Source organism: Ranitomeya imitator, chromosome 5 (genome assembly GCF_032444005.1).
Source record: "Ranitomeya imitator isolate aRanImi1 chromosome 5, aRanImi1.pri, whole genome shotgun sequence".
Lineage (NCBI taxonomy): Eukaryota > Metazoa > Chordata > Amphibia > Anura > Dendrobatidae > Ranitomeya > Ranitomeya imitator.
Window position 1 is genome coordinate 39,301,320 of NC_091286.1, and position 19,513 is coordinate 39,320,832.

General features: G+C 42.9%; 1 protein-coding gene across 4 annotated transcripts in view; it reads left to right on the forward strand.

Moving 5' to 3' along the window:
- EML4 (EMAP like 4) overlaps positions 1-19,513 on the forward strand; it is a 136,628-nt gene that overhangs the window by 42,407 nt on the left and 74,708 nt on the right. The window contains exon 1 of one of the 4 annotated variants that reach the window (XM_069768588.1): positions 1,909-2,062. The exons of the other annotated variants lie outside the window; for them this stretch is intronic. Within the exon in view, the coding sequence (XP_069624689.1) occupies positions 2,038-2,062 (25 nt within the window). The 5' untranslated portion in view covers positions 1,909-2,037. Of the gene's footprint in view, positions 1-1,908; positions 2,063-19,513 lie in introns of those variants that run through there. 4 annotated transcript variants of the gene reach the window in all.

Sequence of the window (19,513 nt, forward strand, 5' to 3'; positions counted from 1 at the left end):
TATGGAAATCAGCAAGTTCAGCTGATCTTTGATGTGGTCTGTAGAGGCAAATCAAGTTCAGCTGATCTTTAATGTGGTCTGTAGAGGCAAATCAAGTTCAACTGATCTTTGATGTGGTCTGTAGAGGCAAATCAGCAAGTTCAGCTGATCTTTAGTGTGGTCTGTAGAGGCAAATTGGCAAGTTCAGCTCATCTTTGATGTGGTCTGTAGAGGCAAATCAAGTTCAACTGATCTTTGATGTGGTCTGTAGAGGCAAATCGGCAAGTTCAGCTGATCTTTAATGTGGTCTGTAGAGGCAAATTGGCAAGTTCAGCTCATCTTTGATGTGGTCTGTAGAGGCAAATCAAGTTCAGCTGATCTTTGATGTGGTCTGTAGAGGCAAATCAAGTTCAGCTGATCTTTGATGTGGTCATAAATCAGCTGAGTAGGGCTCTTTCACACGTTTTGGCAGTTTTATGGTGTGGAGCAATCATTGATAGCATTGCTCTGTCCCAAACAAAAGCATGTTGTCTACAATGTATTGTCCTTCCCCCATGTAACAGATTATTTTTGTGCCAGCATAAGCAAATTTGATCACTTGACGAATTTGCGTTTTGCTAGTCTGAGTGGTCGGTGGTGTGTTTACCCGGACCGATCATTGGGGGTAAGTGTTCTTATGAACTTCCAGTGTAAAAGGGTCATCGCACCTTGCTGGTCATGGAAAGTCCAGAGATGAAGCAATAATCGACCATAAGGCAGGATGTGTAAAGGACCTACTAAAAGGAGGACTATACGGAGAAGGTCCCATGGGTTGGACTTCACTTATCAAAGCATAACGCTAATATGCTCTCTGGGAAATCGTCTTTAGCCAAACTTCTTCTGAAGGTGATGCTTCACTTCTGTGTAGGGTCAATAGATATACAGTATGTATCCATGTTGCTAAAGTAGTTTCCATTCACTTCTATGGGAGTTTGAAAAATGCTGAGCAATCGCGCATGGTGACTTCTGTAGAAGTGAATGGAACAAATGAAATTATCATTGCCATCGGCCCGCGATGGAGGTAGATGTGAGTGACCGTACAGAAACTTCTCGTCACCAGAGAGAGACTGATATGACCATAGCCATAAGTCTCGGAAGATCCCCCTAAAGCAGTGTTCCCCAACTCCGGTCCTCAAGAACCACCAACAGGCCATGTTTTCAGGATGTCCTTAGAATTGCACAGGTGATAATTGCATCACCTGGACAGGGAAGCATTCAATCACCAGTGCAATACTAAGGAAATCCTGAAAACATGACCTGTTGGTGGCTCTTGAGGATCGGAGTTGGGGAACACTGCCCTAAAGGATAGGCCCTTTGTCCTTAGAAGCTTTTGTGATGCCTCCTAATTTTCCCGGCCGCACCTGTTCTGCCCAAATCTTAGAGAAATTCTGGAAGTAGCCGCTGATAATGAAGCGACGTGCCGTAAGAGATGGTCTGCAGGCCATTTCCTCTTCTGCCGCCTTCACCTGGCTTCCTAGTGTGGTGTCATATACGAGAACAGGAAGCTGGCGGTACAAAGGAACCTGCGGGCAGATGTGAAACCTCGGGTCCACGTGGCTCTTCGTCTGGACGTTATTTTATTTTTTTTTTCTTGTACAGAGGATTTTAGAATGCACCACCACCCCGGGCTTATGATCTCCTCCTTCAGGTTGGCTTACTCCTTTAAGACCTGTTTGAAGCTCAGGAAGCCGTGTTTGCAGAGTGGGATCACGTGGCCCTCACCCGTCAGGTTTCTATAGCCGGCACGCCTCTCGTTTTTAGTACTTTCAATGATTCAAATGTAACCTTTGCTCGCAGCAGCAGCATTAGCAGCAGTGGGCTTCACCTCCCGCACAGGGACGTCTGGCAGAGCCCGGAGTACTTCTTTAAGAAAGCCCTAATTTTAGCTGGCCTAGATGCTGAGCCGCAGCCGCTCTGGCACAGAGGAATCACCCATAGGCTCAAATAACATTTAAAGGAATAATACGCTGTCAACAGGATTATATCTGTTTTTTTTCTACTTAAATAGTTCCAGCGCTAATGGATTCTGCGACCGCTCTCTGCAGTGAGTACTCTGCAATTATCCGCTTTTTTTATTTCTTCGTCTACCCTCTTGAAATTATATACCCTGTTTCTTTAACTCATTTCTCTTGTGTATATAATTACAGAATTACTTCCTAAAAGAGCAGTTCTAGCAAGTTGTTACTCTGTAACTATATATTCTTCTACTTAAAGGGGCGGTTCAGAATTGGGGAGAAAAATGGGATTCTTTTTAGTGCTTGTATATAGGCTGAGCATTCAAATCTGTGATGCTTGGCTGCAATACCTGACACTACCATATATAAGGATGGCGCTGTTGCAAGAAAGAAAAATGCTGCATGACTGTTGCAGACTCCTATATTTTGGCTGCAGACCCTCCTATTTCACCAGGCTCCTTTTTACACTGCGTCCTTTATTTTTTTTTTTTTTCTAGATTCTTACTTGTATATAAAAAAGCCAGAAAATATATATATATATATATATATATATATATATATATATATATATATATATATATATATATATATATATTATTATTATTTTTAAAGTTTAAAATAAGAAAATATATTCATGTTTGGTTTTATGGAAAATATTTTCCGTTGTTGGATGCTATTGAACAGTTTGTATTTTTTTTATTTTTTAAATATTTTCTTTTTTTCTGTGGGGAATATTAAGAAAAAAACAGGTTCATGTTTAAAGTGCAGAAATAAATCTGTTCTGTACTTAAAAAAAAAAAAAAAAAAAAAAATCAAATCCTCACCAAAATGCAGCAGAAAACCCACAGCAAAAGCAATTAGCAGACTGTTATTGCTTATTATGGTTCAGACAGCTGCAGAAAGCATGGAGATACAAAAACAGCAGCATTTATGCAACGTGTGAACTCGGCCGTACCATGGGAGCTCTGGAGGTCTTGGGGTCGTCTGGAGGACTGCAGCTCTTCTCGCTTTCTCTTCAGCTCCTGTATTTCTCTTTCCATTCGAGCATGATACGTTAAATAGATGGAGGGAGAATGGGGATCAGGTATGTGACGCCTGATTTTCGAGGCTTTGCCTGGTGTTTGGCCTTCAACCATTGTCGGTATCTGCCGGTGATCGCAGTTTATGCAGTGTCACAGTGACACTCGTCATGTCGGTAATTATCCCTTCACTGCTGATCCTCTACAGAGATTACGTCTGGGGGGAAATAGAATAAGGTTGAAGTGAGACACGTGGGAACCCAACACGTGGGACTCGGTCCTGCATCCTGTGATTAGAAGCGGAGACATAATCCCCCCTTATTTAAGACCATTATTGTAGGGTTCCTTTCTCAGCTTTTTCTTTATTGGGCTTTGCGCACTTTTGCTGCAAAAAAGAAAAAAAAAAAAACTGCCACGAATACTAGTGGTGTCAGAAAAAAGGCGGCAATAATGGTCTTGTTTTTGGAGCCTTTTTTTACATGTGTTTTTCCCATTTATTTGAATGGAGGAAAAATTGGAAGAATTGAGGTCCTGCAGATTGGAGAAGGTTCAAATCTGCAAGGAAAAAGATAAGAACCGTGTGCATGAGATTTCAGAAATGTATTTACTTTGCTGGTACTGTAAAACATTACAATGTTTTTATTTTTGCAAGATTTTGCGGGTTATGGATTGTGTGCAGAGACGTAGGTAGAAATCATGGGGCCATTTCCAAAGTTCTAATTGCCAGCTCCCCCACAAAAAAAGAAAAAAAAAATGTTTGGTGGGGTCACAGAAGAGAAAATCTTACAACTTTGCAACCTTTATAAATTAATTTTTACTTCTACTGAAGACCTAAATTCCTGTTTCATTGCACTCAAAGCAAGTGCCCCACAAACACTGTAAGATTCTACCCCCAGCACAGTATGATCCCCCAACTGTGACCCCTCCACACAGCCCTTCATGCAGTATGATGGAAACCACATAAACCTTCACACTGTAGAATAGCTTGCATATAGTATAAAGGTTCCCACATAGCCCTTCAAATGTTATAATAGCCTTCTATATAGTATAATGCACCCCTCATAGTCTTCTCTATAGTATAATACACCTCCATTGTCTTCCATAAAGTACTATGCACTCCCCATAGTCCTCCATATAGCATAACACACTTCCACAGCCATACATACAGTATAATGCACTCCTAGTAGTCATCCATACAGTATAATGCACTCCTAGTAGTCACCCATACAGTATAATGCACTCCTTGTAGTCACCCATACAGTATAATGCACTCCTTGTAGTCACCCATACAGTATAATGCACTCCTTGTAGTCATCCATACAATATAATGCACTCCTTGTAGTCATCCATACAATATAATGCACTCCTTGTAGTCATCCATACAGTATAATGCACTCCTTGTAGTCACCCATACAGTATAATGCACTCCTTGTAGTCACCCATACAGTATAATGCACTCCTTGTAGTCACCCATACAGTATAATGCACTCCTTGTAGTCACCCATACAGTATAATGCACTCCTTGTAGTCACCCATACAGTATAATGCACTCCTTGTAGTCATCCGTACAATATAATGCACTCCTTGTAGTCATCCGTACAGTATAATGCACTCCTTGTAGTCATCCGTACAGTATAATGCACTCCTTGTAGTCCTCCGTACAGTATAATGCACTCCTTGTAGTCCTCCGTATAGCATAATGCACCCCCCTATAGTCCTCCATATAGCGTAATGCACTCATAGTACTCCATGCAGTATTTTGGGCTCCACAGTGTTCTCACTGATAACAAAAAAAAAAAACAACTCAAAACTTCATCATCTTGTTCCCCCGCTGCTCTGGTGTCTACAGCGCGCGTACTGAATCACTGCATGCCTCAGCCCAGCGGGCCCCGTGTAGTGATGTCATCGCGACCACTGCGCTGAGATGTCGTATGCTATGGAAGAATGAAGGGGGAGGGATAATCAGCTGACGCTCCCTCTTTTATCATTGCTTTCAATTGCGTCAGGATTCAGGGTACAGATACAGTTGAACTTGCAATGATAGACGGGGGTGCCGCTATAGGGCACAATGAGCCGGGGGTCACCAGGTGACCCTGGTGACCCCCGGCTCATTGTGCCCTATAGCGGCCTCGTTGCCTGCCACCATTGGCGGTACACCACTGCATGTGGGATTTGTCTGCAATACATGTTTAATAAAGTTAAGTTTATTCACAAAGAAAGTAAAAATAAATAAATTAAAAATGGTGCAAAACCTGTTTGCTCTGATTTTGTGTTTAATTTTTGCAGTGATTTTGTATTTTCTCTTTGCTCTCATTGGGTGCAAAAATACTGCAAAATTTGACAGTCTGCAGTTCTCCAGTACAGTCAGGGAGAAAAATAAGCTTGTGCCTGAGTGCTGAAATCTCATTGCTTGTGCTGGTACTGTAAACTGTACACGTAATACATTAAAAAGTGTGTGTGAACCCAGCCTCTGCTGCTGCTGTCCCGCTGTGACATTTGTCTAGTTTGGGCCCTTGTGAAGATCCCGCTCACACAGTGCTTCCAGGGAGAAATATGCAGACTTCCGCAGTGCAGCCTTTTAATGAACCTGGAAGTTCTGGATGAACAACACTCTGGGATCCTCATGGTTACTGGAACTCTGCAGGGTTTTTTTTTTTTTTTCTTTTTCAATCTGAGCTGCTCAGTCGCATAAAATATTTTTGGAAAGTTCTGTGGACTGTGGAGACAAGTGACATGGTTTTAGTAATTCATGGCTGCGGGGATTCTTCTCAACTTACTCCATAGTCCTGTTAAACGTTGGTCAATCACATTCTGCCTGAATTGGCTGATAACAGAGGACAGTAGTAGACCTTTAAATTCCGTCACCGGACTTTCCCTATGATCCTGCAAACAAAAGGGGTTCTGTCAGAGCAGTAGAGCTGTCCTAGCATCGCTCTGGTGGTAGATAACTGGGAACAATAGAGGGGATCTCTCACGTCCAGAGGACATGCTGACTGTCACATGGGTAAGCACTGACACATGGCAGCAAATGCAAAGATGAAACCTTTCTAGATTGTGTGCGTTATTATATTTTATTTATATTTATTTTTATTATATTTTATTTATAGTTTTTTGGTTTATACCAAAAACTTCAGTCTACAATACATTAGAGCCCCTGGAGATCCAATAAGGGGTCCGCACATTTGCTCCGAGCTTTTCTACTAGAGCATAGAACCAGCGTCGAAGGATTTGGCGCAGTCATGGCCTCCGCGAAAATCGGTGATGTTGTACTGCATTTCTCATTTTACAAGAGATGCCAACTGTGGCCCCTATGATCATTGCCACAGCAGGGAGCAATGTAAACGAGTTGTGTTAGGCTATGTGCCCACATTCAGGATTGTTTGCAGAATTTTCCTGAGCAAAACCGGACTCCTTTCGCAGGAAATCCACATGCGTGTTTTGCGCGCTTTTTTTTTTTGTGCTGATTTTTCACTTTTTTTTTTTTCCCGGAGCTTCCCAATGCAATAATATAGCGGCAAAAATGCGAAAAATCCACCAAATTAATGAACACGCTGCGTTCTTTTCCGCGGCACAAATGGGCACAAATTTCTGAATGCATTAAAATGACGGGATGCTTAATGTAAGAGTTTAAGCGTTTTTGCAATGGAAAACCGCCGAAAAACTGTGAAAAACGCAAAAAAAAAAAAAATCCTGAATGTGGGCACACAGGATATCAGTCCCTGTCAGATTGCAGTCCCCAGGTCATCGCCCCCATTCTTGGAGCTTCCATTATCTTTTCGTTTTTTTTTTTCATATGGATTTAGACTGGCGCAGAATCCTCTTTGAAATTCTTGTGAACATAAGTAATTTTTATGTAAAGGATTTTTAATTTAAATACAATTTTTTTTTTTTCTTTTGATATACCGTATATGATATATATAATTTTTGTTTTCTTTTTTAAATTTAACATACTTTTTTTTTTTTTTTTTTTTTCAGACATGATTGTGAGTCTTCACTTTGGCAGAATCCAATAATTTCTGCAAGACTTTCTATATGACATTTCTCCTGCTTGTTCCCGCAGGTTCCAGGTCACCTGCTCAGGCCGCTGGCCGGTGTTCTCAGATAAAGGATGGATTCCTCCTCCCCCTGTTTGTTTTTTGTTTGTTGGCCATTGTATTCTCTCCAAAAAGTAAAAATAAATAAGTTTTGGGCAACTAGAAGAGAGTACAGCACAATTAAAACTTGACGTGACACGGAGCCAAGGCACAGAAATATGGTAGGCATTCGGAGAAGAGCCGCTCTGCAGCCACGACACACAGGACAGCGAGGAATGAGGCATGGATAAGGGGAGTTGTAGAAAGGCCATCTGGCACAGGAATGTGGGGGAGTGGTCCCAGATTTAAGCAGGCGATGATGGCGCAGCTATTTAAAGACCATTCCAGGCAAGCTATGCCCTGATCTGCATTTCTCACATTGGTCTAATACCTTCTATTCTGTGAGCGGAATGTAGATATCGATGAGATAAAGGAAATTTGTAATACTGTAACTGTGTGATCGCACCCAAAGTGACCTATACTCGCCCTCCGTACTTCAAAGAAGCCGTTTGGGCAAAATAAAATTTTGCCTAGGAGACTTGATATGTAAAAAATTTTTTTTAAAATAACAAACTCTGCCATATTCTCCTGCCAGCACCCACTAGGAAGCAGTGATGTCATTGGACCGCTGCTGCCTGTGATTGGCTGCAGTGTTCAGTGGACCCGCTGCCCATATGTTAGAGTAAAACACAAATGAACAACTACAGGGAGGCTGAAAGTATATAACCGATGTCTCACCGCTTGATACTGGCCTAAAAGTATCCTGAGAACGCACCGATTTATGGAAAAACTGCATTTGTTTTTCACTGGTTGCAGGGAAAAAGTCATTTGTGGAATTTTTTGTTTTTTATTCTTTTGCATATGAGAAAGATACCTACATTAAGAACAGATGAGTCTGATCCAGGTCACACTGATGAAAATGGAATAAAACATTTGCAATCATTCAGACGCCCATTCTTTTATGTTTGAGTTGAAAATGTGCCATTTATCATCAGTATTCTGTATCCAAAGTTCGTCAGTCTTTGGTCCCGGTGGTTTTTCTCAAATACAAAAAAAAAGTTTTTTTTCTTTTTTAAATTTTAAGTGTTTATTTCGCAGGAAAAAAGACCTCTCAATGGCGCAGCATGCGTGCCTTCTCTTTCCACTATCTATAGAGGTGGGGATCATACGCTCATACTGCTCCCACAGAATTGATTAAATTTGCGCTCACAAGTTTGCTCTATTTATCTGGGGCCATGGGACACCGGTCATACTTTTTTTTTTTTTTCACCTGACTTGTAGATAATGATTTGCTGTGGGATAACCCCTTTAAAATTGATTTGGGATGCCAGCGGTTGGACCCCCTTTGATTATGAAGGATCGTATCCGAATAATGAGTCATCACATTAGAAGTTTGAATATCCCCTTTCCTCAATCTGAGTGTAACCTACACAGCACCGGACCAATCGTGTCTGATCCTCCGCCACGGTTGTCAGGCTTGCTCCCCGCCGCCACAGTCGCCGTCGTCTGGCTTGTTCCGCGCCCACGTGGTTGTCTGGCTTGCTCCCCGCCGCCACGGTCACTGTCGTCTGGCTTGTTCCGCGCCACCGCCGCGGTTTGCTTGCTACGGTGTCCGTGCTGTACACATTAAGAATATATATTTGCGTTGCCTTCTTGGAAAGCTGCATCTTCAGGCCTGTAGCTCAGGGATAAGGAGTGGTCTGCTCTTAAGGAGGATGAGGTTTAAGCTTCCAACCTTGATTTAAATCCCGCTGTTTGCCTTTTGTAATCTTGTCAAGTTAAATTCCACGGTGCGCTGCGGGCCATAAATATTGGAATGTAAGCCGTCTGGGGAGGGGATTAGGGGCCGTGTACAGCAACGGCTCCAATAATCGGCATTGTGCGAAGCTTCTCCTGTCATTTTTCACTTTTTATCCTATTGAATTCATTTTTCTTCCTACACACATCGCTACCTGTGAAGACCTTTTCTTGTTTTGCTCATCTGGTTAACGTGGTTAACAAAATTAATAAAGGGGATGGGAGAACTACAATAGCCAGATAGATTAGCGAAATTAGGATTATTTAGTCTAGAAAAAAGACGAATGAGGGGCGATCTAATAACCATGTATAAGTATATAAGGGGACAATACAAATATCTCGCTGAGGATCTGTTTATACCAAGGAAGGTGACGGGCACAAGGGGGCATTCTTTGCGTCTGGAGGAGAGAAGGTTTTTCCACCAACATAGAAGAGGATTCTTTACTGTTAGGGCAGTGAGAATCTGGAATTGCTTGCCTGAGGAGGTGGTGATGGCGAACTCAGTCGAGGGGTTCAAGAGAGGCCTGGATGTCTTCCTGGAGCAGAACAATATTGTATCATACAATTATTAGGTTCTGTAGAAGGACGTAGATCTGGGGATTTATTATGATGGAATATAGGCTGAACTGGATGGACAAATGTCTTTTTTCGGCCTTACTAACTATGTTACTATGTTACTATGTTACTATGTAACGTGTGATCGCTTTAGACAAGAAATCTCATTGGAGCCACTTTTAGGATTTTCTTCGCTTTCTCAGCAAGTTATGGGCTCAGGTTCAGTTTCTTTTTAGCATTGAGGATGCTACGATGCATATGAATGAAATCGCCAATATCAGTTGTATGCTGTGGAAACGATCCTGGTGGAGTTCTGGGACTGAAAAGCCTCTTTGTGAGTGGCGTATCTACATGTGGATTTCTATCGTGTTCAGTTTCCATCTTGAGTGATTATACCCTATAAATGCAGAAATCTGGCATTTAAAGGGGTTTACCCATGTTTGATGGTCAAGAACGCACTGCTCCTCTGCCTGCTTACTGAGTGACAGTGCGCTTCCTAATTGACATTTTAAAGCCACAGCAGCCACTGGACTGAGCTGCGTTCTCTGCCATCCTGCTAGCAGAGGCAACTTTGCCGCTTGCAGTTTCTACCCTGAAGGCTGTACCTTTGCTGCTTTTGGCTAGCTTTTGTGACCCAGTTTTCTTTCAATTCTACGGACACAAAGCAGATGATTTTGAAAGCATTCCACTCGTTGCTTAGAAAACTGGCCACCACTGATGGACTGCAGTCATAGTCGGTAATGTAGGCAACAAGTTGTAAAATTCAGAATGCAAATCCCGAGAATTAACTCGTTTACGACCTTGGACGTTTAAGTACGTCCAAGGTCGTGTCCCTGCCTTCTGTGCAGGCTCCAGCGCTGAGCCCGCATATTTCCCCCGCACACTACGGCTGATCTGATCACCTGCAGCGGTTAACCAGCTAAATGCCGCTGTCAGTCACTGAAAGTTGCATTTAACATGCGCTCGCACTGTCACGCGATCGCGTCGGTAATGATTGGTTGTCATGTCAGCAGGGCTTCAGCACTGTTATGTCTGTGGCGGGAGGGGAGTCTTCTGAAGACCCCCGGCTATGTGTACTACACTCGATCGTATGATTGAAATGCCAGAATTAGATTGTTGTTTTTTTGGCCACCGCAACATTGCAATAAGATGCAATAACGGGCGAAATATCGTAGCTTCCCCAAAATGGTGTCAATAAAAACTTTAGCTCATGGAACAAAAAAAATAAGCCCTCACCCAGCCCTGGACCACGAAAAATATATAATTTTTTTTTTCCTTACTGATTTGGATAACTGCAGCAAGGGCAAAAAAACGCAGCAAGCGTTACAAAGCTGTAAGCAGCAGGTTTTGCCTGCAAAGAAAAAAGACAGCACAAATGCAACTTGTGAACCTATCCTTCAAGGCAGGACCTTCTCCCTTTGTATATGGGACTGCCGTGATGGAGGAGCACAGAATTGGGCTTTCTAGGACACCACAATAGACAATAAATAGAGGTGTGCAGGGTTGTGCTCCCCTCTGATCCTGAGGACAAATTTCTCACTTCTGAATGGTGTGACCCCAGCAATCCGTAAGTTGTGCCCTATAGAAGAGGGGCAATTTGCAAACTTGGCACCTTCTGCAGTGTGTGACTGCAGCCTCAGGCTATGTTCACATGTTGCGCTTTTGCTGTTTTTCTCTGCATTTTTCTTGGCAGGAAAGCAGCTGCTTAGAAAAAGCAGGTTTTGCTGCATATTCACTGCGTTTTGTTTTTTTTTGTCTCTTGTGCATGCTGATAGTTTAGTGCCCCCGAAAAGGGAAAAAAACCCAAAACCATGCATCTTATGATTTTTGCACCAAAAACGCAACCAAGCCCGATACCTGTGTTTATTTTGCTGCACTTTTGCACTTGTTGCTTTTAAAGGGTGAAAAAAACAAAACGCTGACAGTGACATGCTGACGTTTACAAAAAAAAAAGCAGCAGTTTTCCAAATCGGTCAGGAAAAAAAAAACCCAATGTGTGCAGGAAATTTCTGAATTCTCATAGACTTTGCTGGTACTGTAAAACGCAGCTTAAAAATTTGCATTAGAAATAAAGCAGCAAAAACGCAAAGTGTGAACATAGCCTTTACATACATAGTCTGTGGAAATTACTGAAACGATTCACGGGACCCCGACCCAACAGCCAGGTCGGTACTCCACCACCGCTGGATGGGAGATCTCCAAGCTGTTTCCTACCTACCGGCATCTCTAAGGCTAGGTTCACATAGCGTTAGTGCAGTCCATTTAGTGCATACGCTAACGGACTGCGTTAACGCAATGCCCAAAAAGGATCGCGTTTAGCAATCGCACTAGCGCAGATGCCCGATCTGTGCTAGCGAGAACGGACCCAAAAACGCAGACAGCATTCGAGGTACGTCACAAAATAACAAAACATCGCTAACGCATGCCAAAAATGGCATGTGTTAGGGATGCATTACATACATTGCGGTCAATGGGTGTGCTAATGGATCCGTTACATTGCGATAGTGGTGCTATGCAATGGATTCCGTTAGCAGATACCCACTAACGCAATGTGAACCTAGCCTAATTCTCCTTTTTGATTAGCTGGCCTGGCCTTACATCATTGTTATGGTGTGACGCCCACATGTCAAGGCGCCAGACCGGCTAATCCACAGGAGCTGCGGATGATGGCAGATCGGAGGCCGTTTGCAGGTCTCAAGTCCAGAGACCAGATCAGAATTTCAGGATAGTGGGAATTTTGATTTTTGCCATCCATACAATTGGAGCAGAACTAATAAATTGTAAGTCTGTCCATCTCTGTAGTGTAGGTGGAATAATTTCTTTGGCTTCTTGCCCCTCGGTAAACAATTCCCAAAATATCTAAACAGGAAACGGGGTCGGCGTCTCTGCGGACTGATGTAACACGTCTGTCGCTGTTTATCTTGGCTTTACTGTTACCTTTGTAGGTATGCAAAAACTCTTGACAGCTACTGACACCCACCCCGTGATGAAAGATGGAGAGCAGCGAGCTGAACACTAGGTCTCGACAGTGCCATCGAGAGTCTGCTGGGAAAAACTGATACTGATCGTAAGGATGGGTTTCTGAACCCAAAACTACAACTTGCACAAGTTATTCCTTCAGATGCCATCATTTTAGAGGGGTTGTCGTAGAACATATTGATCTTAAATTTAGGTCATCAATATTGGATGGTCGGGATGCTTCCAATCACCTGCGGCAGCGAGCGAATGTCGTGTGTGGAACTGAAACCGCACTTAAAAAAATTTAAAATCTAGAAGCCCATAAAAAGGACGAGACTCTGATGGCATCGGAAGATTTGGACATGTGTACAGCACCGTAAACTCATAGGTACGAGTGTGATGCGTGAAAGACTCCTATAGCGCTCGTACATGAGACAGCCGTATGACTGATCCCTCATAAATATATATGATGGTGTTGGATTTGGGTCCAGAGATCCGCGGTGGCTTTTTGGACATCGCAGTCCGCACTTGGACTTGGTCTGGGAATGTCATGTGTAATAAAAACCCTACGTTACACGAAGAGCATTGATCGGTGATTTGGCAGATGATTAGCGGAATGTTTGAACTAATAATTGGAAGGACCTTTGTTCTGTAAAAGGACCTTTTTAAAGTGTGTGAATTTACTGGATCGGGAGGTTACTCCAAGATCAGGATCTCTTAGTAACTGCTCATTCTCTGAGCAGGAACGTTCAGTAAAGCTTGATCAGTGCTATTTACTGCACCGACACCAAGGCATCACTGTAGACTGAAGTTTCTCGCCGTCAGAAGACGGTGGGTGCTCGATAAGGAGTTTGAGAAATAAAAGTGCAGCAAGTTTGTTTCCTTATGCCATCATGGAGGTAGAATACTTGTGGCGGTGAGAAGCACTCGGATGTCCAGTCTGATGGGACAGTGCAGGAATTGTGCTCTTGACTCAGGTCTTTGTAAATACTGCGTTACGTCCCGGCAGCCGGTCATGTAAGGACAGCGCGCTGTGCAGCTCCAGCATGGCGTGTCTCTTACCTCCCTGCACTTATCTTGGTTTCCTTCCTACTTCTCTCTATGAAATGATTACGATCATTTCACATCTTCAAGGAAACGTCTATAAATCCACCCTGAGATCAGTGACGTGCTGCTGCTAAGAGTGTTTAATGATGACCTGCTGATGACCTCCATCTGTAGTGAACTTGCTGAGCAGTGTTGCTCTTCAGAGCAGTCGCCTGCGCCATCATTTTATTTTTTTTTTCCCATAATCTCTTATGAGAATTTGAATGTTCTTGTGGATCCGCAACTAGCATACGGTGCAAAATTTGAGATTCAAAACTTTCATCTCCGATACATTCAGATGATACGGACAATTTTGTAGGAGGCCAGGTGACCTATTGGTATAATATTTGGAGTGTGGATGACCTGGAGAAATCCCAACATAAACCCAGAGAATATACAAACTCCCTGTAGAAGTTGTCCTTGTCTGGATTCGATCTCAGGACCCCAACAATACCGCTAATCGCTGACCAATATGCCCGATTTCACCACATTCACATATTTTTTGGCACAACGCTTCTGGCAATCCCAACAATCGGCCAATTAATTGGGCTGTGGCAAATGCAACATTTTCAGCCTCAGTGACCTCCCGATGCGGGGAAACGTGGTAATTTGTGCCATTCAAATGAATAAATGGCTCATCAGCATCCAACAAGTTGGGAGTCTCCTTTGCCAAATGGTTGCAGTTGAGGATATGGATGGATGATGGCTTAAACGCATTGGCATCTGTTACTTTTTGAGTTCTGTATGCTCTAAATGGGCTGTCCAAAAAAAAAAGTGTCCAAGCCAAACTTTGACTGGCTGGAATTGTAAAGTGGTACTCATTGGAGGAGACACTATGTTTGCCCTCTAAAATATTCCCTGATATCGGGACCTAGACCCTAAAATCATGAAATCGGGTTCTTCAAAATTTGGGAACCTTTTGTGAATCTTCAAGGTTTGTAACCAACTTTATTTTTTGACTTCTGTCACATTGGAAACCTGTAGGAGCTGTCCTTTCCTCATATTTCCTGGACTAGGACTCTGCTGGGCCCACAGCTATTCTGTAGATTGATACGTACCCCCCCCCCCTCCCCAATCCCTCAAAGTCAAAAGGGACGCCCTCTCCTCCCTCCTGCACGCTCAGTTTACTTAGTGAAATATTTCACACCCTTTTGTGTAGGGTAGGATTAGAGGGATGCCTTCAATGAAAGGTTCTTTTTCCAACCAGTTTAGACCACTGGGTCGTAAGAAAATATGTCCGAGAACAAAAGGCGGCAGCGGATCTGTTACCACAGAGCGAGGAGCGTGGCGGGTCTGCGTTCAGCCCGGCGTGTCCTCGCCTTTCCCCTATAATCCTCTTTGTAGAACATGTTGCTGGCCGAGTACTTCAGACTGGAAGGCCAAGGCGGCCCCAGATCCTGAGTACACAGACGTGTCTTGAACATACGGGCGTTATTAATGGGAGGCGATGGTCTGTGTGCACGAAGTATTTCCGACCCTGGGAAAAAAAAACACAAGGAGATCTCGCCACAGACTGCACAGTTCAGACATCGAAGACTGTATTTTTTGTTTTTGGTGTTGATATCCACTTGTCCTTTTACACAATTGGCTGATTTATTTGGATGCATGGTGAATACTATCAATGTGATGTGGTGGTTAAATACAGAGTGGTGGCGCTATGTAGTCCTGGGAGTCCTGGTGTCAATCTGACCAGTGAGAACCTCTACGTGCAGTTTGTGGCTAATACTGCGTTTATATATCAGTGTGTCACGGGATGAGTATGGACTCTCTGCGTAGATATATTAGTCAGGACATCAGTGGAAAGTTAGTACTCGGACCGTGACACCCGGGTGTGTAAATGCGGCATTGCTAACGCCACGTGCACACGTTGAGTATTTGGTGAGTTTTTTACCTCAGTATTTGTAAGCCAAAACCAGGAGTGGATGATAAATACAGAAGTGGTGACGTGTTTCTATTATACTTTTCTCCTCATTGATCCAGTCCTGGTTTTGGCTTACAAATTCTGAGGTAAAAAAACTCCTGAAATACTGAACGTGTGACCGTGGCCTAAAAGTATGTGTTCATATTGAATCACCTTCAGGAGGAAATGCCCAACGTGGTTTTCAAGAGCAACGTACATCTGATACAAACATGGCTTTTCTTTTCGACATTTTCAGATCTGGTTTTCTTTGAATTACTTATTTTTTTTTTTTTTTAGAAATGGTGACGTGTTCTACTGTTTATTTTGTTTGTTTTTTCGCCCACAGCGCTGAGATTTTAAAAAACCTCATAAGATTAAAAACATGCGGTATAAATGGCAATATGAAATCTGACTGCATTTTTAATGCAATTTTTTTATTTATTTTTTGCCAAAATTCACATTAATAAAACTCTTGTGACCCGTTTGCAGCAAACAATGAGAATGTGCACATGGCGCACCCTCGCATCTGTAACCCACGGTAAAGTGTCATGTCAGTCCCTGTGTGCATTTACCATGCGTAGTTTGCAGCCAAATGTGTGCTTTGTTTTGGTGTATTGATGCATTTTTATTTATTTTTTATTTTTTTATTTGGGGCAAGGCGTTTGCTGCAGACATATCACCCAAAACACCCAAATTGCTAAACCCCCTTTAAAAATGCATCAAAACCACATCGTGGACCCTGTGTTATGAAATCCTGCTAAAACCCTTTTTTTAAACAATATATATGCGCGATTTGTGTGACACATTCATATAAAAAAAACACCTCTGAGCATTCCCTTAACGTTATCTTCTGTTGTTCCTTTATCACTCCAGCACCCCCCAAACTCATAACACCCAATTATCTATTTATTCCTCAGTTGTTCCTCCTGGGAATGTCAGAATAAATGGACATATGGGTGTTTAGTCGTGGGGTGTATATGAAGAGACCTACCCCTTTATCAAGGAGATTGGTAACACCAGGCTGTCAGTTTCTTCATACTTTTCCAGGAGGGTTAACAGAGGGACGGCTCAGGTCAGAGTGGTTGTACTATGAGGAATACACACATTTTGCTATGCGTGCCCGGAGAGGGGACAGACCCATTTCTTGGGCCCTCTGCGAAATGAAAGAAATGAGCTGCTTGTAATATTTAGCCATTAATTTTCTCCGTCCCCCCGGAGCCGTATTTTACCCCTCTCTGTAGAAGGCTTCAGGCTGTTGGTGGTTTTCTTTTTATAATTGATCTGGACCCGTCTCCCGGATCGTGCGGTAATTACACGTTATTAGTTATGGTAGGCCCCCGCATCGCGGCTTAATTACAGCGGGTTACACCTGCCGCTTTGTTTGCACACGTGTTTTTCCAGATGACTTCTGGAAGAACATCCTGTGTTTTTTGCATTTTGTTTTCTCTAGGACTGACAGTCATCGGGGCTGTAAATGATCCGGCTTTGTGCAAACTGTGACAAATGTCGTGGCCTCCCTGCAGAAAAGGATCTTTTTTTGTGTGTGTAAAGTGGACAAAAAACCCTGTTTGGTAATATTTTGTGTAATTCCTTACTTTGCTGTTTTTTTTTGTTACACAACGTTCTGTTTCGCCGGAGATCTTTTTTCTTCATTTTACCCTACTGTGGCGTATGAATAAACATGTGACCTTTTTTTACATTTTTTTTTTATATACCTTTTCACAATTTCTGAATGGTTCAAAGAAGTAACAAAAGACATAACGTGCGCACAACACTGTCGTTTTGACATTGCTTTGCACTGTGTTCATTTTTTGCTGCGCTTCTTCAGGAGTATTCGAGGCAAAATCCACCTGAAAAAAGCTTTGTGTGCACATGCCCTTACTGGTAACACCGCTCTACTTTGTGTCCTCTTTTTTTCCCCTGTTATTCCTTGTATATATGACCAATGGCTGGGAAATTTACAGATGTCTGTGAATCGGTTTCCTTTCCTGATTATGTAAAACATTAATTCCGGAGCATCTTCTCGTAAATCTGTTGTCATTTTGAACTAGAAATGTAAAGGTGTATCCCCAGAATCTAAAGTTTATTCTCTATGGCTATCACAAAGGATCGGGGATAACTTGCTGATTACTGGAATCCCCCCCACCCCACCATAATCAATCCTTAAAGCGGTGCTTTAGATCCCGAGGAGCAGCCTCTGCGAAACCCCTCCATGAGGAGCAGCATTGCACGTGCTTTCAGAGTGGGAGCTGTAATAAGCCCTCTGTACTTTCCACCGGTCTAAATAAAAAGCACAATGCTGTAAAGTGCGCATATTTTAATAATTTTCACACTTCTCCGCTCCAGGACTTTAATTTACGCCAGTAATCAAATGCAAATACAGTACTGCCCACTTCGAGACCGCCTAGCGATGCCATGAATGAGGGTCTAAGGAGGTCGGACACCCAGGGATCAGTCAGTTCTCCTCTATCCTTGTCAAAAGGGTGTGTCCCTACATGATCTCAACTGTCAGCTCTGATTGGACCTTGTCAGACTGTGCAGGGACACACCCCCCTGACACTGTAACCTCCCAGTTGTCTTTTTTAAAAAATACATTTCTGGGAGAAAAACCAGAGGCTCAATACATTACAGCAAGCAGAGATCTTGTGAAAATTTTAAGTTTTATATCAAAGTGAATTGGCTGTTTTTAATGGGACTACTAAAGGACTAGTAATATCGGGATTGCCAGAAACCATCACACCTGTACACGGGTTGTCCCAGATTTCTTATGAACTGCTCTGAAATTAATGGGTCTGAGCTGCAATACCCCACACAACCATTTACCGGGGTGGCGCTGTTGCAGAACACAACCATTTTTTTTAGTCCTTTCCCTTTACAACTTTTTGAAGTCCTATGTAAATTGACATCAGGGCAGCAGTCCCGGCACCTAACTGCAGGATTTTACCACTTCTTGTCGAGTTAAGGGTTAAGAGGATGTTGTGCTTTGCTGCCTTGATTTTTGAGACTTGTAGAACCAGGAGTAGGATCTCTCACCACCCTGGGGCTGTTTTTTTTTTTTTTTTTTTTTTTTTTTTGCTTCATGCCTCTGGTTCCCAGGATGGTCCTTGAGATAATGGGCAGGGTCAGATTATAATCATTATAGAGGGAAAAGAAAAAGTAAAACCTGTTGCTTTTCTTTCACTTCATTTTAGATCTGTTGACAAAGGAGAGAAGAGCGAGGTGCTGCCAAGACTGCGCTGCCCGCCAGGCCGCCCGCCCGCTGCCAGGCCGCCTCTTAACACCCACAATATCTCCTTGGCAGGAGTTTTCTAAGAAAATAATAGTGTGAATTATATGGAAAATTGCCTGGACCGGGGCAGAGCGGAGGCAGCCACGGAGTAAATTATATAACTAGTGACAGGGCATTCCAGGCTATTCATAGCGGGCGAATCTTCTTACAGGCATGTACACAAATAATGTGTTGGGTTCGTTGACGACCTTCTAGGTTTGGAGCATTTTGGATATTTTGTGCTGGGTCATCAATATGGAAGATCTAGGAAACCCAGAATACCTTACTGGAGCTGATGCAATCAGTTAAAGGCGACTGCAGCACTCTCCATAGATTCCTCATGAGACAATTCAGAGTTTCCTTTAAAACTCCTCATTATTCCTCTGTTATTCCTCCTGCAAATGAATACATTTACAGCTGGACATTGCTAATCTTATCATTGGAGTCTTTTCTATACAGTTTGGCTCTTGTGTAGATCTTGAGTCCAGTTGATTTTGCTGCTCTACTTTTCCCGGGAGCCTCATAGAGCACGAATGGAACAGCGATTGGGTGTCCGTCTTGCCGCTCCACTTTGAAAAAGGTGTAAAAGTTCCCTGATCATGGAGTCCTGACGGTCAGATCTGCAAGTTATCGTTATCTCTAAAATAGGTGATAATTTGTAGCTCCCATTGACTTGTATTTAGTAGGCATTAGGCACTTGTTATAGGGTTACTGTAAGCATAGAACGACTTTTGAAACCATGTACAGGCACTCGGTGCACCCTTGGTGTGGCCAAACATTAAACTGCACCATCCCACCTACTTAGTTTTCCTCCATCTCTGACCCTCCTCCCCTGATTTTTGACAGTTCTGGCTTTATAGAGCCAAAGAATGGTGTAGATAGAG